This window comes from Pelodiscus sinensis, chromosome 32 (assembly GCF_052426305.1).
Source record: "Pelodiscus sinensis isolate ZL-2025 chromosome 32, ASM5242630v1, whole genome shotgun sequence".
Lineage (NCBI taxonomy): Eukaryota > Metazoa > Chordata > Testudines > Trionychidae > Pelodiscus > Pelodiscus sinensis.
Window position 1 is genome coordinate 6,946,546 of NC_143083.1, and position 26,605 is coordinate 6,973,150.

Genomic DNA, 26,605 nt, shown 5'->3' on the forward strand with positions numbered 1-26,605 from the left:
AGCCAGCTCCCCCCCTCCCCAGCACTGGCTCCTGCTCCTTCCCCTTACTGCCTCAGTTTAAATGTATACATTGTCACCTCCCTACTCTTCTGATTAGCAAGACTTGCAAATCATGCAGCTGTTTGGCCTGACCTTTTGATATCAAGATTATTTCTAGGTAAGCGGTACTTGGTTTGCAGCTAGAAGCGGCTGGACACTTAAAACAGCCAACTGCAATTAAATTAAATGTTTGGGTTATGCAGGGCCCAATTCTGAACTTTCCTAGTCCAGAGTAAATAAGAAGGAATTATTTTAAAGTCAGTGCAGTCATATCTTGGCAAATGTGAAGAGAGATCAGAAACAGACCTGTAGTATAGTACACAGCAACTCAAAAGTTAAAGAATCTGGTTTTGCAGCCTCCTCTGAGAGTAGAGTAAATATCATGATTTCCATTTCACAGACTGGAGAAACTGAGGCACAGAGTGAGAAAGGTCAGAGCTGGCAACAGAACTCAGAAGTTCTGACTCTCTGTCCTGTGCATTAGCTACACAACCATTCTTCAAGTTCCCAAACAGCTTAAAGGGTGGTTATCTATCCTCTCAGCCCTCCTTCTCTTGGCCTATATATTGTGTTCATTGATCTACCTAAGCACTTTAGTATGTAAGCTTTGAGACTATAGATGGTCTTAGTCATGTAGATACTTATCCACAGAGAACTGTACTGAGACCTACAAATCTCATAACATGCAGGACATCAGATGCCATTAACTTGCTTGATTTATCACTGATATGGGGGGGGGGGAGCATTTCTCTTTCTCTATATATAAAAAAGTTTTTCCTGCCTGACGACAGAATTGCATCATCATGTCATCAGCAGAGTGAGAAGGGGAAGCAGCATGGCCCTGCCCACATTCTATCCTCCACAATACCTGCTCCGGGCATTCTGGGGGTGAAGTGTTGCTGACCCCAGTGCCCACCCTCCCTGTTGCTCTGGGGCGCTGGGGAGGTGGGAAACACGTGGCCTCTTCTCTCCCTTGTGTGCCCCCCTCCTGTCTCTGCCAGTGAGTGGGACAGAGATGGGAGTGCAGGATCAGGGCGGAAGGTGGTGTGCAGGAGAGGGTGAGGGTGCAGAGTTTGGCCAGGAGAGAGGGTGCAGGAGCAGGCTGGGGGTTAGGGTGTCTGGCCTGGTGGGAGGGTGCAGGAGCAAGGAAGGGTGCAGGAGCAGGCTGGTGGTAAGGCTTAGTGGCCATGCGGGGGGTGGGGGGGGGGGCAGTTTGCTGAATGTAGTAGCCACAAAGAGCTTAGTGGCAGGGGAGGGTTGGAGAATGAAGTGACCGGGGGCATGGGGGGGGGGAGAGGGAGGTTGGCAAATGTGGCAGGCAGGTGGGCACAGCCCCCTAGTATTCTCTTACTCTCTCAATCTCTCCAAAATAATGATCTATGAAACCTTAGTGCATCGTGTCTATACCTGTCTGTTTTGAACGAACAGGATTAAAATTCATGTCTATCTTTAAAGGGCCAGCCTAGCCAAAAACTGCAGAATCAGCACAACTCCACGTGTTACCCAGGAACTGAAAAATCTAACAACATTAGATTGAGAACGGACAACAAGGTGTACCTTACACAGTGCCACAAATTCCCACACAAGCCTCAAAACATATCAAACCTGACATGCAAAATAAATGCAAAAAATTCGTCAACACAGTCAAGTGAATTCACCAGCTCCAATCCCCCCCGCCCCAAGTAAGCATTTAAATCGGATTCCAAATCCCAAGAAAAAAATGTCGACAGGATTACATTTGTATCATGTCCCACTAAGCACCCGTGGGATGGAAAGCCGTAGGCACAGGCGAAGTGCTATGGCAGAGAAGCGTGTGGAGGGGAGAGGGTGTGGGAGGGGGGGCTACTCATTACTCCTCCTTTAAGGATACGATCTGCAACCCAACGCGAGCGCGGTGGCACCTTAAGGACGAGCACATGTATTAAGGCATAAGCGTCTCCATAGGCTGCAGCTCCCATCAGCAGCCGCCCGCATCTGCCGACACGAGCTGCAGCCCAGCAAAGCTTATGCCCTAAACACGTTGGACTTTAAGGTGCCCCCAGACTCGCGCTGGTTTTGCAGAGCCAGCCCAGTCCAGCCCCCCTCCGACACGCGCGGAAAGCAAAAGCCCAGCCCAGCCCCGCACTACAGGGCGCGGGAGGCGCTGCGGGGGCAGCTTGTTGCCGGCACCGGGGCTGGGGAGCAGCAGCGTTACAGCCGCGGGACCCCCCAGCGCTGGTATTTACTTTGCTCGGTGCCCGGCACGTGCCTGCCCCCACCTCCATTCCTCTACCCCACCCCCCTCTGGACCCGCCCCGGCCAGAGCCAGACCCACCTGTCTGCACAAGGGTGACCTTAGGAGATAGGGAGATCACGTGTCTGCCTTCACCCTCAGCTGAACCCAGCCTGGCCGCCATGACAGCTACCGAGGCGGAAGTATGTGGGACCTGCTCACGTGGCTTGCTGGGGGCGGGGTTGAGTGAGGGGCTTTGTGCCAGTAACAATGGCCCCACCCGTCCGTACTGCCCACGTGACCAGGCGGTTGAGGCACCCGCGGGGAGCGGAGACTACATCGCCCGAAGGCCTGTGCGGCGCGGATCCGCCTGCGCGCTCCTGCCCTTAGGACGCCCTCATGGCCTCCTCGCGGGTCTTCCCCGTCGTCAGGTGAGGAAGTGACCCGTCTCGGGTTTCCGCAGCGCCCCCCCCAACTGCCTCTCCGTTCCCTCAGCCTTCCCCCAACGGCTCCCCGCCCCCCCCAACTGCCCCCTGCTCCTCAGTCTTCCCCCAACGGCTCCCCGCCCCCCCAACTCCCCACCCCCCCTCCCCCCGCCCTCAGCCTCCCCCCAACTGCCCCCCCCCGCCCCCCAACTGCCCCCTGCTCCTCAGTCTTCCCCCAACGGCTCCCCGCCCCCCGCCCCCCTCTCCTCAGCCTCCCTCCCCCCCTGCTCCTCAACTGCCCTCCCCCCAACTTGCCCCCCTGCTCCTCAGCCTCCCCCAACTGGTCCCCGCCCCCTCACTCACCCTCCACTGCCCAGCTCTCTTCTCTCCTCCCAACTGTCCCTTCTCCCTACTGCCGCCTTGAGCCTCCCCCAACTGCCCCTCACCCCTCCAGTCTCCTTCCCCCACCTCTCCCATCTGATTCCCTTCCTCCCATCTCCCCGCAACCCCGCCAACGTCCCCATTTCCCTCCTTCAGTCTGGCTCTAAAACCCCTCGCCCAGTTGCCCCACTGACCCCCTTCACTCCCCTCTGTGTGCCCCGGGGGCTAACCCCGCTGCAGCTCCACCAGGCTCTTAATACATTTAAAAAGCAGAGGTGGCACCTGGGGGAGCAGGAGTGAGCCAAGAATCCATTGATGTGGAGTGTCTTAGGGGAAAAGGCACTCACCTGAGGAGCCAGGGTGGTGGGTTCAAAATGCTGTCCCCTTCGGCCCTTCCTGGGTACTGCCAGACAGCCAACATGGGCTGCCCCAGGGATAGTGCTGGCTCTAGTATAAGAAGGTAGGACAAGGTAACCCCCAAAGGTGCCCATCCCAGCTATAGCTATGCCTCTGCCTCTCTTCTCTTACCTCCTCCCCCTTCCCGACAATGCTTGGAGAACCGGTTTATGTTTATTCGATAGTTAACTAGTCGCTTACATCCCTAGTCTCTGGTGGGTCTGAGCTCCACGTGGACAGAGGCTGCTCTGCATCCCATTGGCTCTGATGGGGTGGCAGGGGGCTTGCCAGGAGTGCACTGGCTGCCACCCCCACCCTTTGGGAATTATCAAATAGTCATGTACCCACTCAAATTTTATGTGGTTACATGACTATTTAATTACCCGCTATCTAACATCCCTAGTAGATTAGACAGAATCTGTGATTATAAGGTTAAAAAATGAGGCATAACTCCTCCACTTCCCTCTGTTAAAAAATACATCCTGCAGGCCTCTCATCAATTTTAAAGAAACAAATGGGGCCAAAGTCTCTCCATCTCCCTTTGCAGGGTCAACGCTAGTTGTCCATGCTTGTATCCTTTGCACATCCAATACTCTGTAGGAGTCCTAAAGAGACAATTCAGAAGGGGTTGGCATGAGATACTTATTGCAATGTAATTCACAGCATTATAGAGAGATATTTCTACCATGTAATCTGAGATCTTATTAGTGAGATACAATAGGAACCCTTGTTAAAAATGGATTTCCATGACCCCCTTACATTTACTATGAGAGTTTTTAAAAGTAGCAAAAAAGCATCAATAATCTTTTTTGTGTGTGGCATATTTGATCTTCAAGGGTAAGGGTGGTGGGAAGTGGGAGCACTGTATTTTCTTCGCTTTAGATTGAAATAAAATGTTAATGCCTTATAATAGCCCTCCCCCTACATATTTCCCTCAACCCCTTGGCTACGTCTACATTGGCCCCTTTTCCGGAAGAGGCATGGTAATTTTTGAAATCGCAATAAGGAAATGCACGGGGGATTTAAATATCCCCCGTGGCATTTAAATAAATATGTCCGCCGCTTTTTTCCGGCTTTTAGAAAAGCCGGAAAAGAGCGTCTACACTGGCCCCGATCCTCCGGAAAAAAAGCCCTTTTCCGGAGAATCTTATTCCTACTTTGAAGGAGAATACTTTGAAGTAGGAATAAGATCCTCCAGAAAAGGGCTTTTTTTCCGGAGGATCGGGGCCAGTGTAGACGCTCTTTTCCGGCTTTTCTAAAAGCCGGAAAAAAGCGGCGGACATTTTTATTTAAATGCCGCGGGGGATATTTAAATCCCCCGCGCATTTCCCTCTTGCGATTTCAAAAATTACCATGCCCCTTCCGGAAAAGGGGCCAATGTAGACGAGCCCCTTATGTCAGGGCTGGGTAAAAGGGCCTCCGCAGGCCAGATTCAGCCTGCCAAGTGGATTGATCTGGCCCACGGAGGCCCTGTTCCTCTCCCACCCCCAGGGGAATTAGGGTATGTCTACACTACCCTGCTAGTTCGAACTAGCGGGGGTAATGTAGTCATCTGCAGTTGCAAATGAAGCCCGGGATTTGAATTTCCCGGGCTTCATTTGCATGAAGCCGGCCGGCGCCATTTTTAAATGCCGGCTAGTTCGAACCCCGTGCCGCGCGGCTACACGCGGCATGGAGTAGCTAGTTCGGATTAGGCTTCCTACGAGGAGTACAGCTAGTTCGGATTAGGAAACCTAATCCGAACTAGCTACTTCGTGCCGCGTGTAGCCGTGCGGCACGGGGTTCGAACTAGCCGGCATTTAAAAATGGCGCCGGCCAGCTTCATGCAAATGAAGCCCGGGAAATTCAAATCCCGGGCTTCATTTGCAACTGCGGATGACTACATTACCCCCGCTAGTTCGAACTAGCAGGGTAGTGTAGACATACCCTAAGGGCCTAAGGGTGGGAGAATGCGCAAAGTTTTCCCCCACCCTGTGAGAAGCACACAACACTTAGAAGCCCCACATGCTCCTGGCAGGGTGAGAAGAGGCTTTGCATGCTCCCCAGGCCCACATTTTTTAAGTGGCCCCCAGCAAAAAGTTATTGCCCACCCCTGCCTTATGTGATCCCCTCTGGGGGTCGGAATCTGCTGGTTGAAAAGCACTGTTCTGTAGTAATGCAAACTGGACTTCCCTGGCTTCTCATTCCCTCTTAGGTTTGTCATCAAAGGAAGCCTGGCAGGAGCTGCTGTGTACGTGGCATTTGATCAGGGGCTGCTGGGGAATGGCAATCGAGGGGCAGATGCCCTCAAAAAGGCTCGCTCAGCAGTGCCTCCAGCTGTACAGGAATGGGCAAATTACATAGGTTGGGAGGTAAGGGCTATGCGAATAAACCTGGTTAGCAAATTCTCATGCTGATGAGGGTGGAAGGGAAAGTGGGGGGATAAAATCCTGGCTCTATTGTTGTCAATGGATGTTAGGTCATTTTCAGTGGAGCCAGACTTATTTTTATTTATTTTAATACAAGGGAATTGAAGGAGAATAGATTTTTAAACTTATTGAGAACTTGCAAAGGACAAGAGGAAAGAAAATGAAAATTTGATCTGGGAGGGATTTTTATAACTGATATGCCTCAGCCATCTTTCATTTGAGGATCTCTAAGCACTTTATAAACATCAATGCATTGATCCTCCCTCTTAAAGATCCATTTCTGCCATTTTGCTTAATATTAATCAAGTTGTATATAAATTAGGGATATAAGTTTAAAAAGTTAACTGATAAGCTGATGCTTATTGGTTCCTCCTACCATTTAAACTGTGATACGGAGCCTGTGGCACCAGCACTGCCTGTGGTGGTCAATACCGCGGAACCTACAGGGTCAGCAGCAGCTGGGATCCCACAGCCTGGACTCTGGGCGCCAGCAGGGGCTGGGAGCCTGGACCTGGCTGTGGCCAGGAGCCCAGAGCGAGCAGTAGGGATGTTAAATTTAGATTTACTGGGTAACTGAATAGTTGATGCAATTTGCATCGACCATTCAATTAGTCAATAAGGGCACCTCTGCCTTTGAACTGCCACTTCAAAGGTGAAAGCACTGCAGGAAGCACGGGGCCAGCGGGGGACTGCTTGAGTCCCCCGCTGGCCCTGTGCGCCCCACAACGTTTCTCCCCAATCCTTGATTTAGGAAAGAAGAATATGTATCATTTTGTAAGTCACCTTAGTGGCTTAAGTGCCTAAGCTACTTTTGTAAATGTTACCCTTTGGCTCAGTTTGACAGCTGAGTCAGAGCTTAAGTGATTTGCCCAAGATGGTCCAGGGAGTTTATGGTAGCTTGTGGTTGGCATTATCCCTCTTTAGCAGTTGTGTAGCTAGCTAGCGTGCACAAACACTTCTGAATTTTCTCTACATTTTCTCTCTCTCTTTTCCCCAAGGTTCCATCCACTCCAAAATTTGACTTTTCTGTGTCTGAAACCTGGAACACAGGTAAGATTTGACCCTTTACTGTTTAAGCTACTTTCAGTCAAAAAATGTATCCCAGAGTGCTGGTCCATTAGATTGAAGGATAAAAGGAGGAGAGGCAGCATGGCTTAGCGAACAGAGCACTGGATTGGAATTTGGGACATCTGGGTTCTAATTCTTGGCTTTGCCACTGGCCTATTGGGTAACCATGGCCTACCTGTCTGTGCTTCAGTTTCTGCATCTGTGAAGTAGGGATCATGAAGCTGATTTCCTTTGTATAGCACTTTGAGAGCTATTGATGAAAAATGCCATGTAAGAGCTAGGGACTTTTATTTTTACATATGCAGGAGCTAATTTAAGACAGCAAAACTGAGTAGTCATGGAGGTAGCAGTATAAAGAGATACTATGATGAATTTTACTCCTGAAAAGTCCTGTCTCTGATTAAGGATTGAAGAGTTTATAAACACAACTGGCATGTTGTATAAGGATATTTAGTACTGTTGATCTCAACTTTTGCCCTGCTATACTAGTGTGAAAAGGAAAGATGTTTCCCTTTAATCCTGTACCACCTTAAGATAATATTTTACTCTTCTCTAGCAATTTTATCTGAGCTTTTCAAAACATCTGTAGATACTTAGCAAATGATAATATAGCTAAATTTCCTTATTTTACAAATGGGAAAACTCCAGTCCACTGGTGACTTGCCCAAGGTTTCATAAAGGTAGTCTGTGGGAAGAGCAAAAATAAAACCTAGATCTCCCCAATATTGATGCTGTGTTTTAACCACAAAACCATCCTTTAGAGTTGGTGGTGTGGGACAGATTTCCCCATCTCAGTGTCCACTGATGACAGATGAGACAGTAAAACCTCAATAGAGTCAAGAATTATTCATGTTTTGGTTTGTCAAAAAGCTTCCTTCATAAGCATAGATCTCACCTGGTGAGATCTGTGTGTTCCATCATGAAGAACAGCTTTGTAATGCTCTTTTCAGAACATCTCTCCACTATTTTTCTTACAGGAGTTCAGGCCACTATGTCTGCTCTATCTGTGGCTCCCAGGAAGATCCAGGAATACACCCAGGATGGCTGGAAGTACATGAAGGGCCTCATCAAGTGAACGTTCTCTCAGACGCTAGCTGTTACCTTGATGCTACTGTGTCTGGGATGAAATGTAGTAAACACCACTAGAGGGCAGCTCATCCATCATGCAAAGGCTCCAATAAAAGACTCTGGCACGTCCCTTTGCATCTGGATTGGTGTTAGCATGCAAGATCTGCAATTATTGTTCTTTTTATTACAGTAGCACCTAGAGGCCACACAGGAGATCAGAGCCCTGTTATGTTGATGCTGTACACAAACATACACTCTGCCCTAAAGAGCTTACAGTCTAAATAGACCATCAGAAAACTTCATCCACTAGAAAGTATGCCAACTATTTCAGTTCTATGTCACTAAAAATAAAAACCCCAGACAATTAACCAGCCACATACATTATAAAAAGATCTGTCCCAAGAACAAGTTCTGCACATTGCTGTAGAACTCTTTTCAGTGGGGGAGGAAGGGGGCTTTTACCTTTTACTGCCCTAAGCTTGTTAAACTATTAGACTAAGGTGTGGATTTTTTGGACACATTATTTTGGGCTGTGTCACTCCAATACTGAATCTTTTTGATCTTGCAGCATGGATCATCTGTGTGATCTATCATGAATAAAAGTGGCAAAATCAGCTTTGCAATGCTCTTCTCAGGACACCTCTCCACTACTTTTGTTACATTGAATCTATTGATCATAATGGTTTCTTATAGCCTCACAATAGAGTTCAGTAGATTTACTCCTGGGCTGTGTCTACACTGGGCCACTTATTCCGGAAAAGCAGCTGCTTTTCCGGAATAAGCTGCGAGCTGTCTACACTGGCCCCTTGAATTTCCGGAAAAGCACTGACGATCTATTGTAAGAAATCAGCTGCTTTTCCGGAAAGACTATGCTGCTCCCGCTCGGGCAAAAGCCTTTTTTTCCGGAAAACTGTTCCGGAAGAGGGCCAGTGTAGACAGCACAGTAGTGTTTTCCACAAAAAAGCCCCGATCGCAAAAATGACGATCAGGGCTTTTTTCTGGAAAAGCACGTCTACATTGGCCACGGACGCTTTTCCGGAAAAAGGGCTTTTCCGGAAAAGTATCCTGCCAATGTAGACGCTCTTTTTCCAGAAATACTTATAACGGAAACCTGTTCTGTTTTAAGCATTTCCGGAAAAGGGTGTCAGTGTAGACGTAGCCCTGGGCTTTCTCTACTCTGCAGGGTTTTTGCACAAGAAGCTTTTTGCAGAAGAGATCTTCTGCAAAAACTTCTTGAGCAAAAGTGCATCAACACCTCAAAAGTGCATTGCAAAAGCGATGTGCTTTTGCGCAAGAGTGTCCAGACTGCATGGACACTCTTGCACAAGAAAACTCTGATTGCCATTGACAATGACCCTACGGCACGTCCACACATGCCTTTTTGCGCAAGAGCTGTAGCGCAAAAAGGAGTTATTTTTTGTGGGGGGAGGAATAACTCTCCCAGAAAAAGGTCTCTATCCTGTCGATTTATTGTATTTTGGGGGGAGGGCTCAAAAAAGCACTTGTGAGGTGTGGAAGTTCAGCCGTTTTTTGCACAAAAACCTTGTAGTGTAGACATAGCTCTGTAGTATGGCTGGTGTCCCCTTGGGATTTTCAGTGTGCTGATCATGCTACTGATGCCTGCCTTCTTGCTCTCTCGGGCTCCCCACCACCCTGTCCTGCTGAGCCAGATCCTCTGTTCTCCCCCAGGCAGGGCACAAACTTAGGGTGGCCACCTCCCTGCAGAGCAATGCAGTTCCTGAACTATTTCCACTCTGGGAGGATGCAGTTCTGTGGGCTCAGCACTCAGGAAACTGAAAACCTCCAAATCTGTCTTTCTCTGTGTAAAACTTTTATATGGGAAAAGATCATAAGGTAAGCTCCCTTTATCACTGAAAGAGATATGCACAGTCCTCTCTCCTGTAACAATTATTTACACTGGGCCTGATGGTAAACAAGTGTCTTTATTAAATACAGAAAAGTAGGATTTAAGTGGTTGTAAGTGAAAACAGATCAAAGTAAGTTACTAAATTAAAATGAATAGAAAACTCATAGCTAATTCTTATTCAGTAAGAAACTTGTTACATACACATTCTGATCCTAAACAGCAATTTTTATTTGATATTGGCTTCAAATCAGAGTCAAAATCTTTTACTCTGACTGGCCTCCAGCTCTACAAAGTTCTTTGTATCCTCTTAGGGAGTGCCAGGCAGTTTCAAAAGCCAGCTGAAGACAGGCTAATAGATTCTCACTCGGGAGAGTCTTTTGTATGGCACCCCCTTCCCATGGAAAAACTTGGATGTTATCTTGAGCTGTTACCTCTATACTACTGTCTCTGGGATGAGATGTAATACACACCACTAGAAGGCAGCTCAACCATGCAAAGGCTCCAATAAAAGACTCAATTCCCTTTGCATCTCGGTTTGTGTTACCATACAGGCTCTGCAATTATTGTTCATTTTATTACAGTAGCACCTAATGGCTACTGTAAGAGCCTCTGGGTTCCAGTATCAGGTGGTATGGTGACATGTCTTTCTAGATCAACATGTCTGGACTTACAGGACAAACAAGGCTGTTTACAAGTTGAGTTGATCACCAAGCCATTTGGCTTTTGGGGTACCAACAACGGCTCTCACTAGCACATTTAAAACTAGAAACAGATTATCACTTCATATTTCTAACTTCACATACAAGAGTGATACATGCACAAAAATATATAGAGCAGATTAACGTGAAAAGTGATAGATGAGGTATTGTCTGAAGCATCTTCAAAATATGCATATTTATGTTTATAAGCCAATTTTCATAAAGCTTAGGGAACTGTCACAATATAGTTAATGTGAAATTCTTTATCTGAAAATGTGATAAATCATTTTGTGTATTTGCCCCAGTAAAAGCAGCAGCAAATGTTTCACATCTTTTGTCTGTTGCTTCTAATACCTGATCTGTAAATGCTTTACATTGTCCATTGCTTTCTAATAACGGATCTATAAATGCATTAGCTCTCCCCATATCTTTGAAGCAGGCAGAAAGAAGAATCACAGACAGGTGAAGGGACTTGGCAAAGGTACCTCAGCAAGTCAGTGACAGAACAAGAAATATCTTTATGCATAAAGCACCTCGTTCCAGTAGCTAGAAGTAGATCTAGGAGTCCTGACTGGGGCTACTGAATTTTCAGCAGCAGCTGCTGGATGTTCATATTTTTCAACCATGCTCATCACTTCTTTTAGATGCCTAAATGGGAGCTGAGTTCTTTGGGAAAAGCTGCTCAAATGTGATGCTCATGTTCTGGATGGTGATTCCCCTTTAAGAGCAAATCTGGTTCAGGATGACATGCTTTTGCTATATTATGGTCTCATATTCCTGGTGGATCATTTCAAGGTAGTGCTCCTCATGCTCCCAGTATATTGTTTGCCTGTTCTCAGGTTGCTCACTGACCGTGTACTTCAAATTTTTCTCTTCTATATAAAAGATAAAAGTGCAAAACCTGTCACTGATGATTCTTGTAGAGCAGCTTGCCTATTGTTAGGTAACCAAGGGGTAATACCATTGATGAATTAACATCTACAATTTCCCCTGTTGACACATGGCCTATGGCCAAAAGCAAGGAGTGGTGAAAACTTGGATTTATATCTACATTCTGAATCCTGCTAATAAGATATTAGGAGCAAGGTTCAGTTTTTAGAATGGGGAGAGGTGTCCCACAGAGGTCTGCACTTGGACCAATTCTATTCAACGTATTCATAAATGATCTGGAGAAAGGGATAAACAGTGAGGTGACAATTTGCAGATGATCTAAAACTGCTCAAGATAGTTCAGTCCAGATTGGATTTAAGAGCTTCCACAGGATCTCACAAAACTAGGTGATTGGGCAACAAAATGGCAGATGAATTTTTAATGTTGATAAATGCAAAGTAATTTCAACTATATGTACAAAATGACAGACTAGATTAGCTGTTACAACTCAAGAGAGATCTTGGAGTCATTGTGGATAGTTCTCTGAAAACATCCACTTAATGTGCAGCAGCAGTCAAAAAGCAAATAATGTTAAGAATTTTTAAGAAAGGGACAGAATAAGACAGACCTCATCTTATTGCCTCTATATAAATCCATGGTTTGCCCACATCTTGAATACTACATGCAGATTAGGGATGTTAGTGACTAGTTGACTATCTGATAAGCATTTGCTTATTGGATAGTTGAGTAGCCTTTATCAGAGAGAGGCAGCAGGGGAGGGGAGAAGCGCAATATCCATGGGGAAGCAGGGAAGGCAGAGGTATAGTGGGGAAACAGCTGCTGACGCTTCTGCTTTTGAAATATACAAGAACTCGCCAGGCTCAAATTGTATCAACTATACGATTACCCAGATAATTGCATTTTAACATCTGTAATGCAGATATGGTCACCTTATCCCAAAAAAGGTGTCTTGGCACTGGAAAAAGTTCAGGAAATAGCAACAAAAATGATTAAGGGAATGTAACAGCTGCCATGGCAGCAGAAATTAAGAAGACCTGGGACTTTTAAGCTTAGATTAGCTGAATAAAGGTGTATATGATAGAGGTCAAAAATCATAACTAGTGTGGAAGAAGTAAATAAGGAAAAGTTATTTACCTGTTCCCATAATACAAGAACTAGGGGTCATCAAATGAAGTCAGTAGGTAACAAGTTTAAAACAAAAAAGTATTTCTTCACACAATGCACAACCTGTGGAACTCCTTGCCAGATGATGTTGTGAAGACCAGGACCAGGGTTCAAAAAAGAACTAGATACATTCATGGAGGATAGGTCCATCAATAGCTATTAGCTAGGATGGACAGGGATGGTGACCCTAGGAGAGGTTTGTCAGAAGCTGGGAATGGGCACCTGAAAGGGGTGGATCACCTGATTATCTATTCTGCTCATTCCCTCTGGGGCACCTAGTATTGGCTACTGTCAGAAAACAATACTGGGCTAGATGGACTGACTCAATATGGCTGTTTTTATGTTCTTTTCTGAGCCCCTCTCTACTGCTTCGGGGTAAACCCACAAGAGGCTTAGTTTGCTTCTGCTCTGGAGGAGCATCTTGTGTGATGGCTTTTCTTGTCCACTGTCAGAAGACAGGATGCGGGACTAGATGAGCCATTGTTCTGACTCAGTATTGCCATAAAGAATGGAGTTCACACTATGAACTTCTTGCACAGAAACAACTGTAAGTGCCTGGGCAGCTGAGCTATCCACTTGTGAACAATTACATAAAAGTTCTATGCTGCTTTTAGCACATTTATTAAGGCCCTGGATTATCTGATATTTGATGAACTTGTAGAGACTTTATCTGAGTCCTCTTAACAGATTCTCTGCTGTATTCTGCAAAGTGAAATGTGCCAGAATACCCCAGGACCTCTGCTTGTCTGATCGGAGGAAAATTCCTTTGTGGCCCCAAATATGGCAATCAATAATCCAGCGTATATGCGAGAGATCGAATAGCCAGATACCTGGGAAAAAATTCTCTGTAGTAGCAGAGTCTCCCGTCTAGTGTCCTATCTCCAGCTGTTGGAAATACTTTCTAACATTTGTTGCAGATGGGCAATATGCCATTGTAGGTGACCTCCTCATAGCATCTGCTCTATGATTTCTAAGCTCAGTCAGAACTGGGACACACCATTCTGTCTTTGAACATAAGCAGAACAGTAGTACCTACATAAATGGACACCTGTTTGCTTAATGTTGTTGTCATCTTTTAAATGAAGTTTGGTTCCATCAAAGAGACATTCACTCTACAAAACTACATTGTCTTTACCTGACCTATAGGCTCAAACCTGACAACTAAGTTTGGTTTATTGCAGCCTTAGCGTTAATATTAATTGGGAACTTTTAAAAATCAAAGTTACCCATGGCTCCTCTGGTGGTGCTTGGTTGTGTGCATAGCCCGGCAACAATTGTTTTCACATTGGTGTCAGTTGAACAGAAGGTACCAGCTATGTGAGGCAGTATTTCTCCTGACCTTTTCGGGGACAGCAATGGCTGACAATGAGCCATTTCTGCTGCTTGTGAAAGCAAGGACTGGACTGGACTGGACTGGACAGGAGTTGCTTAAAGCAGGGACTTGCCTGTTGTACTGTCAAGCGTCTTTCCAAAGAGGAAGATGGTGATGGCCATCACAGCTGGCAAAGTCAGGATCATCAAGAGCACGGCCCACCAGTGTCTCTGAGGGATGAAACCAGAGCAGAATCCTATCGCACCTGGCACCCCAGAAAGCGCCAACGAGCTCTGAAAACCAAGCCCTGAGGGTATATCCCCCATATTCATTTCCACAGTGACATGCTTTTACCCAAGTTATTCCCAAGCAATTCTTCACTCTTGTGCGGGAGGATGTTACCACCTTTTAATGGGTGTGGGACCGAGGAGATGCACATGACTTGTGCAAGATGGCATGTCAGCCAGCAATAGGAATCTCAGATCTCAAGCCCCTTGTATTCACCACTCACTCCCCCAGACTTGTAGATTCACAGACCTAGGCCTGACTCTCACTGAAAATCTGGGCCTTATTCTCTCTGGGAGTAGGGGGAAGAGACCAGGAAAAACAAAACTCTCAGGCAGCTGCTTACCTTCATCCAGGTTGATACGTCTTCCAGCTCAGTGAAACCCAAGATGGAGTTCTTCACCCTGGCTATCGGTCCATCTTCATCCAGAAGCCGACAGACGTGAAACTTATCGCAGTAGCCCCTCTTGTCCTTGCAGGGAGTGCCTGGGGTCAGTGGGATCAGCATGCCATTGAAATAATGCTCCATCAGTGCAGAGGATGTACTGGCACATGTGTCCGGCTGGCCTAGAGCGGTGATTTGAAAGGTACAGCTTTAGGGTTTAGCATGGATACAAGGGCCATTCTGCCATACACCAGTGCACCAGAGCTGTCCATGCTGTATGTAAATAGATCACTGAGCACCCTGGAGAACCTAGGATGTGGATACATTGGAGAGGGTCCAGCGGAGGCACCAAAATGACTTGGGGGCTGGAGCACATGACTTACGAGGAGAGACTGAGGGATTTAGGCTGCAGAAGAGAAGAGTGAGGGGGGATTTGATAGCAACCTTCAACTATCTGAAGGGAGGTTCCAGAGAAGATGGAGCCAGGCTGTTCTCAGTAGTGACAGATGGCAGAACAAGGAAGGAGCAATTGTCTCAAGTTACAGTGGGGGGAGGTCTAAGTTGGATATTAGGAAAAACTATTTCACCAGGATGGTGATGAAGCACTGGGATGGGTTCCCTAGGGAGGTGGTGGAATCTCCATCCCTAGATGTTTTTAAGTCCCGGCTTGACCAAGCCCTGGCTGGGATGATTTAATTGGGCTTGGTCCTGCTTTGGGCAGGGGGCTGGACTTGATGACTCCTGAGGTCTCTTCCAGCCCTGGGGTTCTATGATTCTAACCGTAATCCTATTAAAAAAGGAAGCTTTATGGTTTCTATTTTTTTTAACCTCTTGGGCCATGCTACGGCCAGCAAAGGTCACTGGGTCAGGGCATCCTCAAAGACATTCCCCTGAGCTGCTGGCTTTTACAGTGCATTGGTGGCATAGAGGTGAACACTTCACCCCCAGCCCTTGTCCTTCCCCGGCCCCAGGTGGCTGCTCCTTTCCCTTGGAAAAAGCCACACCAGGGCTCTTGGGGAGGCCAGACAGAATCACGTACCTAGCTGCTGGCAGCAGAGATGACATTTTGTCCGCAGAGACGTGCTGAGGCAGTCGCACTGCTCCAAGCCGTGCTTGACACAGAGTGATCCGAGGCAGAGCTATGTATCATACAAGGAAAGGAATAAGTGATGGGATTTCTGCAGTGGGGGGAGGTTACCAGCGTGAGGGATTTGTCCAGAGCAGAGGGATCAAGAATGGGAATTCAGCAGGACCACTGAGGGTCTGGGCCAGCAGGTATTTGTCAAATTGGAGCTTTTCATGCAAATATTGGTTCCATTTAATGAGGGGGGGAAAACAGATATTTCCCCCAGTCCAGTCCAATTAGATCTAATTTCTAGTGGAAGATGCTGGTTGCTTGGATTCCTCTCTTCATCACAGAACAAGCAGGGTCTCCCCAGCTGCAGAGCAATCCATGAGATATTTATATAGGAATGGTTGGCCAGAATGAGACATGGGGTGCATTTAGCCCAGCGGCTTTTCTATAGCAGGGACCAGAGCTAGCTACGTCAGAGGAAGGTGCACGAAACCCAGCAGCAAGCACTTTGGCAAAACCTGCTCAACGGAAATGTTGGTTCCTCACTCTCAGTAATTAGAAGGTTGATTTATGTCCTTATGCAGGATGGTTTAATTCCCACCCAAGGTCCAGTAGCTCTGGAAATTCCTGCTATTTAAAATTTCAGTCCCACCTTTGGGACTGTTGATGAACTCAGCCTCAGGAATCTCTTGTGGCAGAAGGTTCCGCAGACTAATTGAGCCTTACATAGGGGAAGCTGGCATTCCTGCTGCCTGTGCTGGACCTGACCTGTGGATGATTAGAGGACTGCACGAAAGGACTGAGGACTGCACGAAAGGACGAAAGGACTGAGGCTTGTCAGTCATGCAGAGGGCTCTGTTTCTGTCAGAGGTTGCTGAAGACCCAGGCTCCGTGACTTTCCATGACTTCTGCAAGGGCCAGTGTGGCTGACCCCGGGGCTGGCTCCAGGGCTCACCACACTGGCCGCTGCTGGAGCAACTCTGCAGCTAGCCACTCGGGTGCACTGCAGCCAGCTGCACTGACGGCGGCTCAGGCAGAGTTCCCTGGGGCAGTTGGAGCAGCTGCTGCTTGGGTGGCTCCTGGTAGCTGGTGCCACAGCTGCCCACCCCATAGCAGCCTCCCCACTGCCCCCCCTACAGCAGCAACCTCCCCTCAAGAGCTAGTCAAAGGTATTTATGGGGCTATGTCTATACTGCTTCCTTCTTGTGCAAAAGCCTATGCAAATGAAAGATGGATTAGTATATTGCCACACTTCATTTGCATAATTAATTAGGCTCTGTTTTTGCTCAAGAGGCTTTTGCGCAAAGGAGGCTCCTTTTTGCACAAAAAACCCCTCTTATGCAAAAATGGCCCCTAATTATGTAAGTGAAACATGGCAATATGCTAATCTGCACTTCATTTGCATAGGCTTTTGTGCAAGAAGGAAGCAGTATAGACAGAGCCTTAAGTCATGGAGAGGTCAGGAGCTGTGCGGTTTTGTTTATTGCCTGTCCACAACTTTGACTAAAAATGCCCCTGACGAACTCACAGCCTCTATCACACAGTAAGCCCAGGCATCACCCTGGGTCTTTTCCAGCTCTTAGTTTCTCCAGCTGCATCTGGCCCCAGAAGTGCTCTAGTCGGCTCTGTGGACTAACCCCATTTAAGCAGATCTGGGTCCCCATGCTGCAGAGAGTGTAATTGGCTTTGGGAAGGGGCGCAGAGCATTCAGCTGCCAGTCCAGAACAGGTGCTCTCAAAGGTGCAGGCTGTCTCCTCTTGGCACAGCTCCCCGTGGGGTTTATAGATGCAGTCCTGGCTGCAGCAGAGGCCCTGGCTTGAGCTGGAAGAGCAAGAAATGGGAGATAGGAAAATACACAAGTGACCAGCAACGTTACTTGAGTGGAATAATGACAGCGCGACCCCAGCTCCCAAGTCTGCCTGGCTTTGGCCTGTGCTCAAGACCCTTACAACTGCCATTCCCCTTCCTATTTTCCCCAGGTGGGTTTGGTTTGGTTAGCAGAGGTGACATTTTCCTGGTGGTTTGAGTTCGGGGCACTGGAAAGCAGGACCGTAGGATGCAATGCCCAGTGCTGCAAAGGGAGTCACACCTAGTAGTTAGAGAAGGGGCAACTTAGGAACCAGGACTGATGGGTTCTAGTCCCAGTTTTGCAAGAGGAGTGGAGACTAATGGTTAGAGCGGGGGGAGGCGGAGTGGGGCTGTCAGCACTCTTGGATTCTCTACCCAGTAGTACTACTGACCCGCTATCAGGGTGCTTCAACCCAAACCCTCCAAAGTATTTAGGCACCTAAATGGATTTCAGTAGGTGTTCACAGAATCCTAGGGCTGGGAGAGACACATTCGCAACTGGAACGCTGAGGGGTTTCTGAACTAGTGTGTTACTGCTAGTGAACGGCATTTGGGAGAAGTCATCTGCGCTCTGCCGGGTGAGGCGGCCTCCTTGACGGGTTTGAAAATGCCTAGACGCTGTGCAGAATCACAGGGTCAGATCCCAACAAAGGGTCAGATTCATGCTGCCTCTTGGATGCTTCTGGTAACTAACCTAGCTGGTTCCCTGCAGCGCCCAGTGAGGGCAAGACCACCCCCTCAAAACACACCTTTTAAGTGACCTGTGGCATTTCCAGCCAACTGCCATGGGGTGGGGGGGAAGGATTTTTTGAATGACTGTAACAAATGCTCCCTGCAGAGTCTGCGTGGGAGGAGAAAGAACAATCGATCACACGCTGTACAGTGGTTCTCAGCCAGTGGTAGGGGTGCTCCTAGGAGTATGCAGGGGTCTTCCTGGGTGGGAGGGAGTCCGTCAGCTTACGTAGATGTTTACTTAGTTTTATAACAGGCTACAGCACTAACAAAGTCTATACAAACTAAAATATCCTATGACGACTCATTTATACTGCTCTACCTGCCTTTCACTGAGGTAAGTACAATATTTATATTACAGTTGATTTATTTTATAATCATGCAGTGAAAATGAGACAGTTGGCAATTGTTTAGTCCTTCGGTGGCTGTGAGACTTGTCTATTTGTGTCAGATTTTGTAAGCAAGTAGTTTAAGTGAGGTGGAAGGGGGGGGGGGGGGGGGAGAATGCCAGGCAAATCAGACTCCTGGAAGGGCTCCAGTCGTCTGGAAAGGAGGAGAACCCTACAGCAGACACCTACCTGCACTGCTTTCCTGGCTTTAGCCTACACCGGATGCCACTGGGCTCGTTGGCAGCGTAGCAGCAAGGATCAGAGTAACTGTCCCCCACATCACACTCCTCCCCTGGATCTACGAGTTGATTCCCACAGACGGGGCGCTCAGTTTCTGCCAGGGAGGAGCAAAACAGGTAGAAAGTTGAGAAAGGGAAACAGTTGTGGAGACGGCTGCCTCTGTACGCAGTCGTACCAAGTCAGCTCCTTGGACCAGCTAGTCTAGCAGTGCCAGCCCCCTGATGCGTGGTGACAATATCCAATAAGGCCTGTAACGAGGGCGTGACTCCTGCTTGTCTCCTTGAGAATTAGCTCTTCCGCCTCAGAGCGCCCCTTGCTGACTGGTGTCCCGCCCTCAGTTATTGGTCTTCTGAGTTCCTGCAGGCCCTGTCCCCCTCCCGGCCCACAACACCCATCGGGCATGGTGCTGCTCAGTGGCAGTGCCCCTGCACTCTGGGTCCTTCCCTCCTACGGAACCCCAACCCCTACACCCACTTTGCCCCGGTGACCCACTGCCAGTCGTCCTCTAGCCCCATCCCCAGGGCAAACTGCACTCTGAAATAGCCCCACCTCATAGGAAGGGAGTGTGGACCTGCTGCCTCCTTGGAGCTCTAGTGCCCCTCATAGAATCCTAGGGCTGGAAGAGACCTCAGGAGTCATCAAGTCCAGCCCCCTGCCCAACGCAGGACCAACCCCAACTCAATCAACCCAGCCAGGGATCTGTCAAGCCAAGACTTAAAAACCTCTAGGGATGGAGATTCCACCACCTCCCTAGGGAACCTGTTCCAGTGCTTCACCACCCTCCTAGTGAAATAGTTTTTTCTAATGTCCAACCTGGACCTTTCCCATTGTAACTTGAGACCATTGCTCCTTGTTACTAAAGCCATCGGTCACTACTGAGAACAATCTCTCTTCATCCTCTTTGGAACCCCCCTTCAAGAAGTTGAAGGCTGCTTTCAAATCCCCCCTCACTCTTCTCTTCTGCAGACTAAACAAACCCAAATCCCTCAGTCTCTCCTCATAGGTCATGTGCTTGAGCCCCCTAATCAATTTGGTTGCCCTCTGCTGGACCCTCTCAGGCTACGTCTAGATTGCATCCCTTTTTCGTAAAAGAGATGCAAATTAGACGTATCGCAATTGCTAATGAAGTGGGGATTTAAATCTCCCCCACTTCATTAGCATAAAAATGGCTGCCACTTTTTTTCGGCACAGAGCTTTGCCGGAAAAAAGCGCCAGTCTAGACGCGGATCTTTCGGAAAATAAAGCCTTTTCCGAAGGATCCCTTATTTTAAGAGGGATAAGGGATCTTTCGGAAGAGGCTTTATTTTCCGAAAGATCCGCGTCTAGACTGGCACTTTTTTCCAGCAAAGCTCTGTGCCAAAAAAAAAAGCGGCAGCCATTTTTATGCTAATGAAGTGGGGGAGATTTAAATCCCTGCTTCATTAGCAATTGCGATACATCTAATTTGCATCCCTTTTACGAAAAAGGGATGCAGTCTAGTCACAGCCTCAATGTGTCCACATCCTTTCTATAGTGGGGGGCCCAGAACTGGACACAATGCTCCAGGTGTAGCTTCACCAGAGCAGTATAAAGGGGAATAATCACTTCTCTCGATCTGCTGGCAATGCTCTTCCTAATGCGCCACTAGCCTTCTTGGCTACAAGGGCACACTGTTGACTCATATCCAGCTTCTCATCCACTGTAATCCCCAGGTCCTTTTCTGCAGAACTGCTATTTAGTCTGTCGGTCCCCAGCCTGTAACAATGCTTGGGATTCTTCTGTCCCAAGTGCAGAACTCTACACTTGTCTTTGTTGAACCGATCAGATTTCTTTTGGCCCAGTCCTCTAATTTGTCTAGGTCACTCAGGACTCTCTCCCTGCCCTTCAGCGTATCTACCTCTCCCCTAGTTTAGTATCTTTCGCAAACTTGCTGAGGGTGCATCCTCTCATCCAGGTCATTAATAAAAATGTTGAACAAAACTGGTCCTAGAACAGATCCTTGGGGCACTCCGCTAGAAACCGACGGCCAACCTGACATCGAGCCGTTGATCACTACCCGTTGGGCCCAACAGTCGAGCCAGCTTTCTATCCATCTGACAGTCCATTTATCCAATCCATACTCTCTTAACTTGCTGGCAAGAATATTGTGGAAGACTGTATCAAAAGCCTTGCTAAAGTCAAGGTATATCACATCCACTGACTTCCCCATGTCCACAGAGTCAGTTACCTCTATATCAGGCCTTCAGCCTAGGAGTGGGGTTGGGCCAGAACTCCCCAGCTCTGTCTCCATCTTGGTACCCTCTGTAGCCTTCCAGGCAGCCAGGTCCCTCCTGCTTCACAGCTGGAGGAAGAGTTTCTTCCCTGCCACTCCAGGAGTCCCTATTTATTCTACCTTAGCTGAGCCGTGATTGGCTGCTAATTGCCTCAGCTGTGTACCCCACAGCTCCAGGGCTGGGTGTAACACCTGGAAGAGCCCATGCGGGGCAGATGTCCCATTACAATGCCTTAAAGATGATGGCTATGTCTACACTGCAGGCTTTTTGCGCAAGAACAACTGTTCTTGCTCAAAAACTTGCTGGGTGTGTACACTGCACGCATGTTCTTGCGCAAATAAATTTACAGTAACGCGTCGGAAAACAGGGCTTCTTCCGGAAGAGTTATTCCTTTCCCCATGAGGAATAAGCCCTCTTGTGCAAGAGGTCTTCCACAAGAAGGCAGTGTAGACAGGCAACATGATTTTCTTGCGTAAGAAACCCCTATGGCTAAAATGGCCATCAGAGCTTTCTTGTGCAAGACAGTGTCCACACTGACATGGACACTCTTGCGCAAAAGCACATCTCTTGCACAAAAGCACATGGCAGTGTGGATGCGCTCTTGTGGAAGATCTTCTGCACAAGAACTCTTGCGCAAAACAGTTTTTGCACGAGAAGACTGCAGTGTAGACATAGCCAATGTGTATGTCTGGGGGAAGAGCAGAATTTCTTAGATGGCCCCTGCAAAAGCAACAAGGAGTCCTGTAGCACCTTTTAGACTAACAGATGTATTGGAGCATAAGCTTTCGTGGGCAAAAACCCACTTCGTCAGATGCATCTGACAAAGTGGGTCTTTGCCCACGAAAGCTTATGCTCCAATACATCTGTTAGTCTATAAGGTGCTACAGGACTCCTTGTCACTTTTGCAGATCCAGACTAACACAGCTATCCCTCTGTTAGTTGGCCCCTGTGTCCCCTCTTAGGGTCTTGCGAAATTTGCAACCATGAAACATGCGCCACAAGCTGTGAAATCTAGTTTTTTGTGTGCTTTTAAAATCTTTTTGTGTACAACAGACCCCGCTACTATTTATTGTGTGTCAGAGGGAATCTTTTCTTGGGTTTGTTGTGAATTTACCAGCTGTCAGTTTCACAGAATAACCCCTTATTCCTGCTAAAAAGAGAAGCTAAACAATTGTCACTGGACCCTTCCTAATTTTAAATAACTCAAGTCTTCTCTGAATCTATTTATCCTTATGCACACCTGTCTTCTTCTGTCCCTTCCATACACATGTATGATTCTATTCGATTCAATTCTATTCATGAACTCCCCACCCACCATAGCTGTGATATCTATGTCCGTCTCCAGGATAACTAATTCCAGTTTTTGCAAATAATGTGCCACCTGTGAAACCTGCCTCCAACTCTGGTGAAGCAAAACCTACCCCTTTATTATAAATTGCTCCCTAGAGTAAGAGCTAGCTTCGCTCTGTGCAAAGAACCAGTGAGTTATTTGCAAAATAAGGGCAGACTGTAAACACGGCGAGTGGGTCTTGCCTACAAAGCACCGGTCCTCCTTGGTGCTCAGAATGTTCCCAATGTGTTCAATGCTGCATGGGGAGAATTTGTCGTTGTTGTATTGCTGTCCATCCGTGGCGCGGCTGAACATCAGGTAATTCCCATAGGTGGTGTCGAAGCTGAAACGGGCACATGCTTCAGTCTCATCATGCTGAAACAAAAGATCAGCCCCTTTGAATACGGGAACAGAGATTGAGCCGCTTCTATTGGCTGAAGACAAATACAAGGTTAGAATCCTTGGCAGCCCATATGTTAATATACAGGACAATCCTTTGCTGAAATTAATATGTAATAGACCCATCTCAAATTGTTTCACAGACTTTATATGGCGAGTCAGTGTCATCTAGTACCCTAGCCCTGGGTTCCAGTTCTGGCTCTGCTCACACCTGGTAGGTGACCTTGGACAAGTCCCTTCCCCACTTCGTGCCTCAGTTTCCCCCCCTTTAGCTTGTCCATTATTTACTAAAACCCAAGAAAACACTCCCAAGACCCCTGAGTTATGACCCTAAAAGGGAGAAATGCCCCAGACTCTGCAAAGTCTGCTAGGCACTTGACTGTTGCTATTGATTTGACGTGGAAGATGCTTGGAATAAAATCCCGAGATAGGCAAATTCTTAGACTGTAGGTATATTCAGCACCTAACCCAACCGGGCTCTAATCTCAGTTGGGCCCTGTGTTGTTGTTGTTAATGTAATTATCGTGCATATTAACAATATATTATATAATATGTTGTATAATGAATAATCACCACTGCTACAATAATAAACCAACGGCACAGGAACTACTTCACTCCACCAAATGCAGCCACCGCTAGGGCAGAACACAGCAGCCCAACACTGTCTAATTTCATCATCCACCCACTGCCATCATTGATATTTGCAAACTGTTGCTCTTTTCAGTCAACTTTTCCAGCACGTCAGGGATCAGTGAGGGGTCTGAGGGAGGACAAATGCTCAAGGAAGATCCTGACCCAGCGAATGCAAAAAACTCCATGAGATCAAGGCAAGAGCTTGGATTTTAGCTGGAAGAACAGCTCAGCAGAGCACAGCAAGTCAACGTATCTGTCTCATGGAATCTGAGTCTACAGTGCTGGGACTTGAATTCTGCTTCAGGGGAGCTAGTTATTTAAACCATGGGGTAAAATCATTAAGGCAGCATCTGGAACTCAGTTATTCTGAATGCCTCCACAGGCAGCCACACAAGCATAGCTTAAACCTACCCTAGCTTTGCCAAACATAGGCACAAGCTAGTAACCCAGCAAATCCATCAGTGTAAACTCCATGTTTCTTACACATGCCTAAGAACTATCACAAACCACGCAAGCCAACACATTCATTCCACAGCAATCTGATAGCAATACAAACCAATCCATTGATATGCATGTAATGAACAGAGCACCAACCACACCCCGTCCTGGAGGTGTGCTAAGCATTTGAACACTGGCCATTTGGCATTGCATCCAGATTCCTCGAAGCAAGAGTTTGAAAAAACTAGGCAATAAGCCCAGACTGCAAGGTTTCAGGATGCTCAGAGCCCAGCGTTTTTTTCAGACACACTTCCAAAACTAAGGTGTATCCTGATTTAGGGCCTGATCCAAAACTACCCAGTGACTCTATAGGATTTTGGAACAGCCCTGTGGGAAATGAGTGAGCCAGTAGAAAAGGTTCTGGATAGTACCCCCACCCCCACCCCCACCACACACATCAGGTCAGAATCCCTGAGTGAGCTTGCAGCTGCTCTGTGCCTCAGTTTCCCTTCCTGTAGAAAGCGGGTAATGATGTTGACCTGTATCTGTAAAGTGCTTTGCGATCCCTGGGAAATACAATGTATTTATTGCAGTTTTCTCCACCAAGCATCTGTTCGGCTCTTCTTTTTAGTGTCACTCCCAATGGGTAATGCAGGTGCTGTACTCACCGGAGCGCCCAGGCTGTGGCCAAGTTCATGGGCCAGAGTGATATGGAGAAGCCTAGGAGGCAAATATTGGCCATATGTCTGCAGTGTGATCAAGCCGGTGTTGAGAGAAAGCTCCTTGTCCTGGAATTTCCGGTGCTTGGAACATATTCCCCCCAAGTCACCTGACACAGACAAGAAAAACAGAGGTTCTCGGGGATGCAAGCTGGAAAATCAGGGAGCAAAACACCTGAATCAGAAGCACCTGAATCTCTGTCGGATTTCAAGCAGGTGTTTAGCTCTTGGACCAGGGACAGCACTGGGCCTGGGGGATGGTGCAGAAGATCAAGTCTGAGTACGTTGATCTAGCTCATGTTCATGTGTGGGGCTTTTAGGCACTACATTAATACTAACAGCAGTAGTGGTTTTCGGTTTCCTATAAGAGAGAACTCAGTGATGCAGAGGACATGTGCTTACCAAGTGCCATTTATGACACCTGTCCTTGAACAGAGGTGGTCACAAACAGCACACAGAAATGCTTCTGATAGAATTTCCTGCCCAAACTACAGTGCCCCAAGCAAGTCGGCCCCAAAAATCAACTCTTGTTTGAAACACTCAGAAAGGAAATTCTCTTGCTATTTGCAACAGCTTTCCCACATTCAAATATATCACAAAACCAAACACCACATTTCTGTAACCAGGCAAGACTATGTATAACATCACCACCTGGCAACACGAAGGCTATGTCGACACTGCCCCCTTTTTTGCAAGATCCTGTAAATCTCATTTTTTGTGGAGTAAGGGATCTTGCGAAAATGGGTTTTTTTCCGACAAATGGCCCCACCTACACAGGGCTTTTTATTAGCAAATCCTCTTCCGCAAAAAGGATTGGCAGAAGATATGCAAATGAGAGCTTCATTTGCATATCTTCTGTGGAAAAAAATGTCAGTGTAGATAGTCATAATGACCACCACTTACCATTGGACAAAACTTAATACAAATAACCTAAAAGCTCTTTCCTACCGGCTTGTCCATTAAAAGCAATCCCAAGAACTCCACTGTAATCCCTGTCAGTGAAGAGGTAGGAGAGGCAATAGGTGGCCCAGTTGGACTCGGAGTGCAGCAACAGCAGCATTTCGGGGCTGATGAAAGGTGAGTCAGAAGGATCGTCTTCCTGGATTATCTACAGAGTAGACACAACACGAGCGAGCCAGGCAGTTACTGCCTGTGATGCAGAGCAGGGGTGATTGTTTCTACAGTCTCCTTTCATAGAGGCCACCCAATGAAAAATGTAATCACTGCCACCCTAAATTAGTTTTGAATGAGCAACCTGAGAGTGAAGGACCCTCATTCTGATCTTTTCCATCTATGTGCAGACTTTTCCCATCCATGTGCAGAATAATTTTATGGGCACCAAGGCATGTTTCAATGTGCACCACCAGGAGAAACAAAAAACCCTAGTTGTTGGCACTCTGCTAATTAGCCGGCCGCATTTAAATTTCTCCTGAACAAGCGCACAGCTTACAGGGAACACTGCCCCGATCCATCCTGTTTCCTTCAAATCACCTCATGCTAGTTTTTGTTCACTCTGCAGCAGGAAGCTGCCCACTAGAAAATTCAATCTGAAATCCATCTGTGCTGGCATTGGAGTTTGAAACCATAGAGCAGGAAGAGACCTCAGAAGGTCATCAAGTCCAGAAACAAATCCAGCCCAAGTGCCCTGCCAACTTACATTTAGTGTTTTCACTTTGAAGTCGATGTTCCTGATACCATTAAAATCTGTGTTTTCGTAAATTGCATTCACAGCTTTTATGTAGCTAGAAATCTGTGGGGAAGACAGAAATGTTAATATAACTGGGAGGGAAAAAAAGAAACCTTTTTGTGCCCTAAGCCCTGGAGTGCAACTGAAAAGATCTGTTTGTTGTTTTTAAATTATTTCTGGCTCTGCCACTAGCCTATTAGATGACCTTAGGTCACCATGTCAATACATGGTGCCTCCATTTCCCCTCCTGTGAAACAGAGGTCG

The 26,605-nt window shown here is 47.2% G+C and overlaps 3 protein-coding genes across 8 annotated transcripts in view; 1 reads left to right on the forward strand and 2 right to left on the reverse strand.

Annotated features, from left to right (window-relative positions):
- HSD11B1L (hydroxysteroid 11-beta dehydrogenase 1 like) overlaps window positions 1-2,484 on the reverse strand; it is a 34,762-nt gene extending 32,278 nt beyond the window's left edge. For all 5 annotated transcript variants that reach the window (XM_075903097.2, XM_075903099.2, XM_089774917.1 and 2 more), the window contains exon 1: window positions 2,354-2,484. The gene's annotated coding sequence lies outside the window, so the exon portion shown is untranslated. The remainder of the gene's footprint in view (window positions 1-2,353) is intronic.
- On the forward strand, window positions 2,419-8,126 carry MICOS13 (mitochondrial contact site and cristae organizing system subunit 13). Of its 2 annotated transcripts, XM_075903117.2 has the most exons (4): window positions 2,524-2,682; window positions 5,648-5,804; window positions 6,860-6,911; window positions 7,907-8,126. In XM_075903117.2, exons 1-4 carry the CDS (start codon window positions 2,651-2,653, stop codon window positions 8,002-8,004), a joined length of 339 nt encoding a protein of 112 aa, XP_075759232.1. In that variant the 5' UTR covers window positions 2,524-2,650; the 3' UTR covers window positions 8,005-8,126. The 2 variants fall into 2 exon arrangements, with proteins under 2 accessions (XP_075759230.2, XP_075759232.1); XM_075903115.2 differs by lacking the exon at window positions 5,648-5,804 and having other exon boundaries at window positions 2,419-2,682.
- Window positions 8,127-11,318: 3,192 nt separating this feature from the next.
- Window positions 11,319-26,605, reverse strand: part of LOC102461827 (disintegrin and metalloproteinase domain-containing protein 10-like) — a 34,098-nt gene continuing 18,811 nt past the window's right edge. The window contains exons 7-16 of the mRNA XM_025180195.3: window positions 26,312-26,404; window positions 25,603-25,762; window positions 24,604-24,764; window positions 22,669-22,840; window positions 18,833-18,977; window positions 17,312-17,495; window positions 15,639-15,738; window positions 14,561-14,781; window positions 14,063-14,159; window positions 11,319-11,437 (exon numbers count right to left, since the gene is read on the reverse strand). Coding sequence (XP_025035980.3) covers window positions 11,319-11,437; window positions 14,063-14,159; window positions 14,561-14,781; window positions 15,639-15,738; window positions 17,312-17,495; window positions 18,833-18,977; window positions 22,669-22,840; window positions 24,604-24,764; window positions 25,603-25,762; window positions 26,312-26,404 — 1,452 coding nt within the window. The remainder of the gene's footprint in view (window positions 11,438-14,062; window positions 14,160-14,560; window positions 14,782-15,638; window positions 15,739-17,311; window positions 17,496-18,832; window positions 18,978-22,668; window positions 22,841-24,603; window positions 24,765-25,602; window positions 25,763-26,311; window positions 26,405-26,605) is intronic.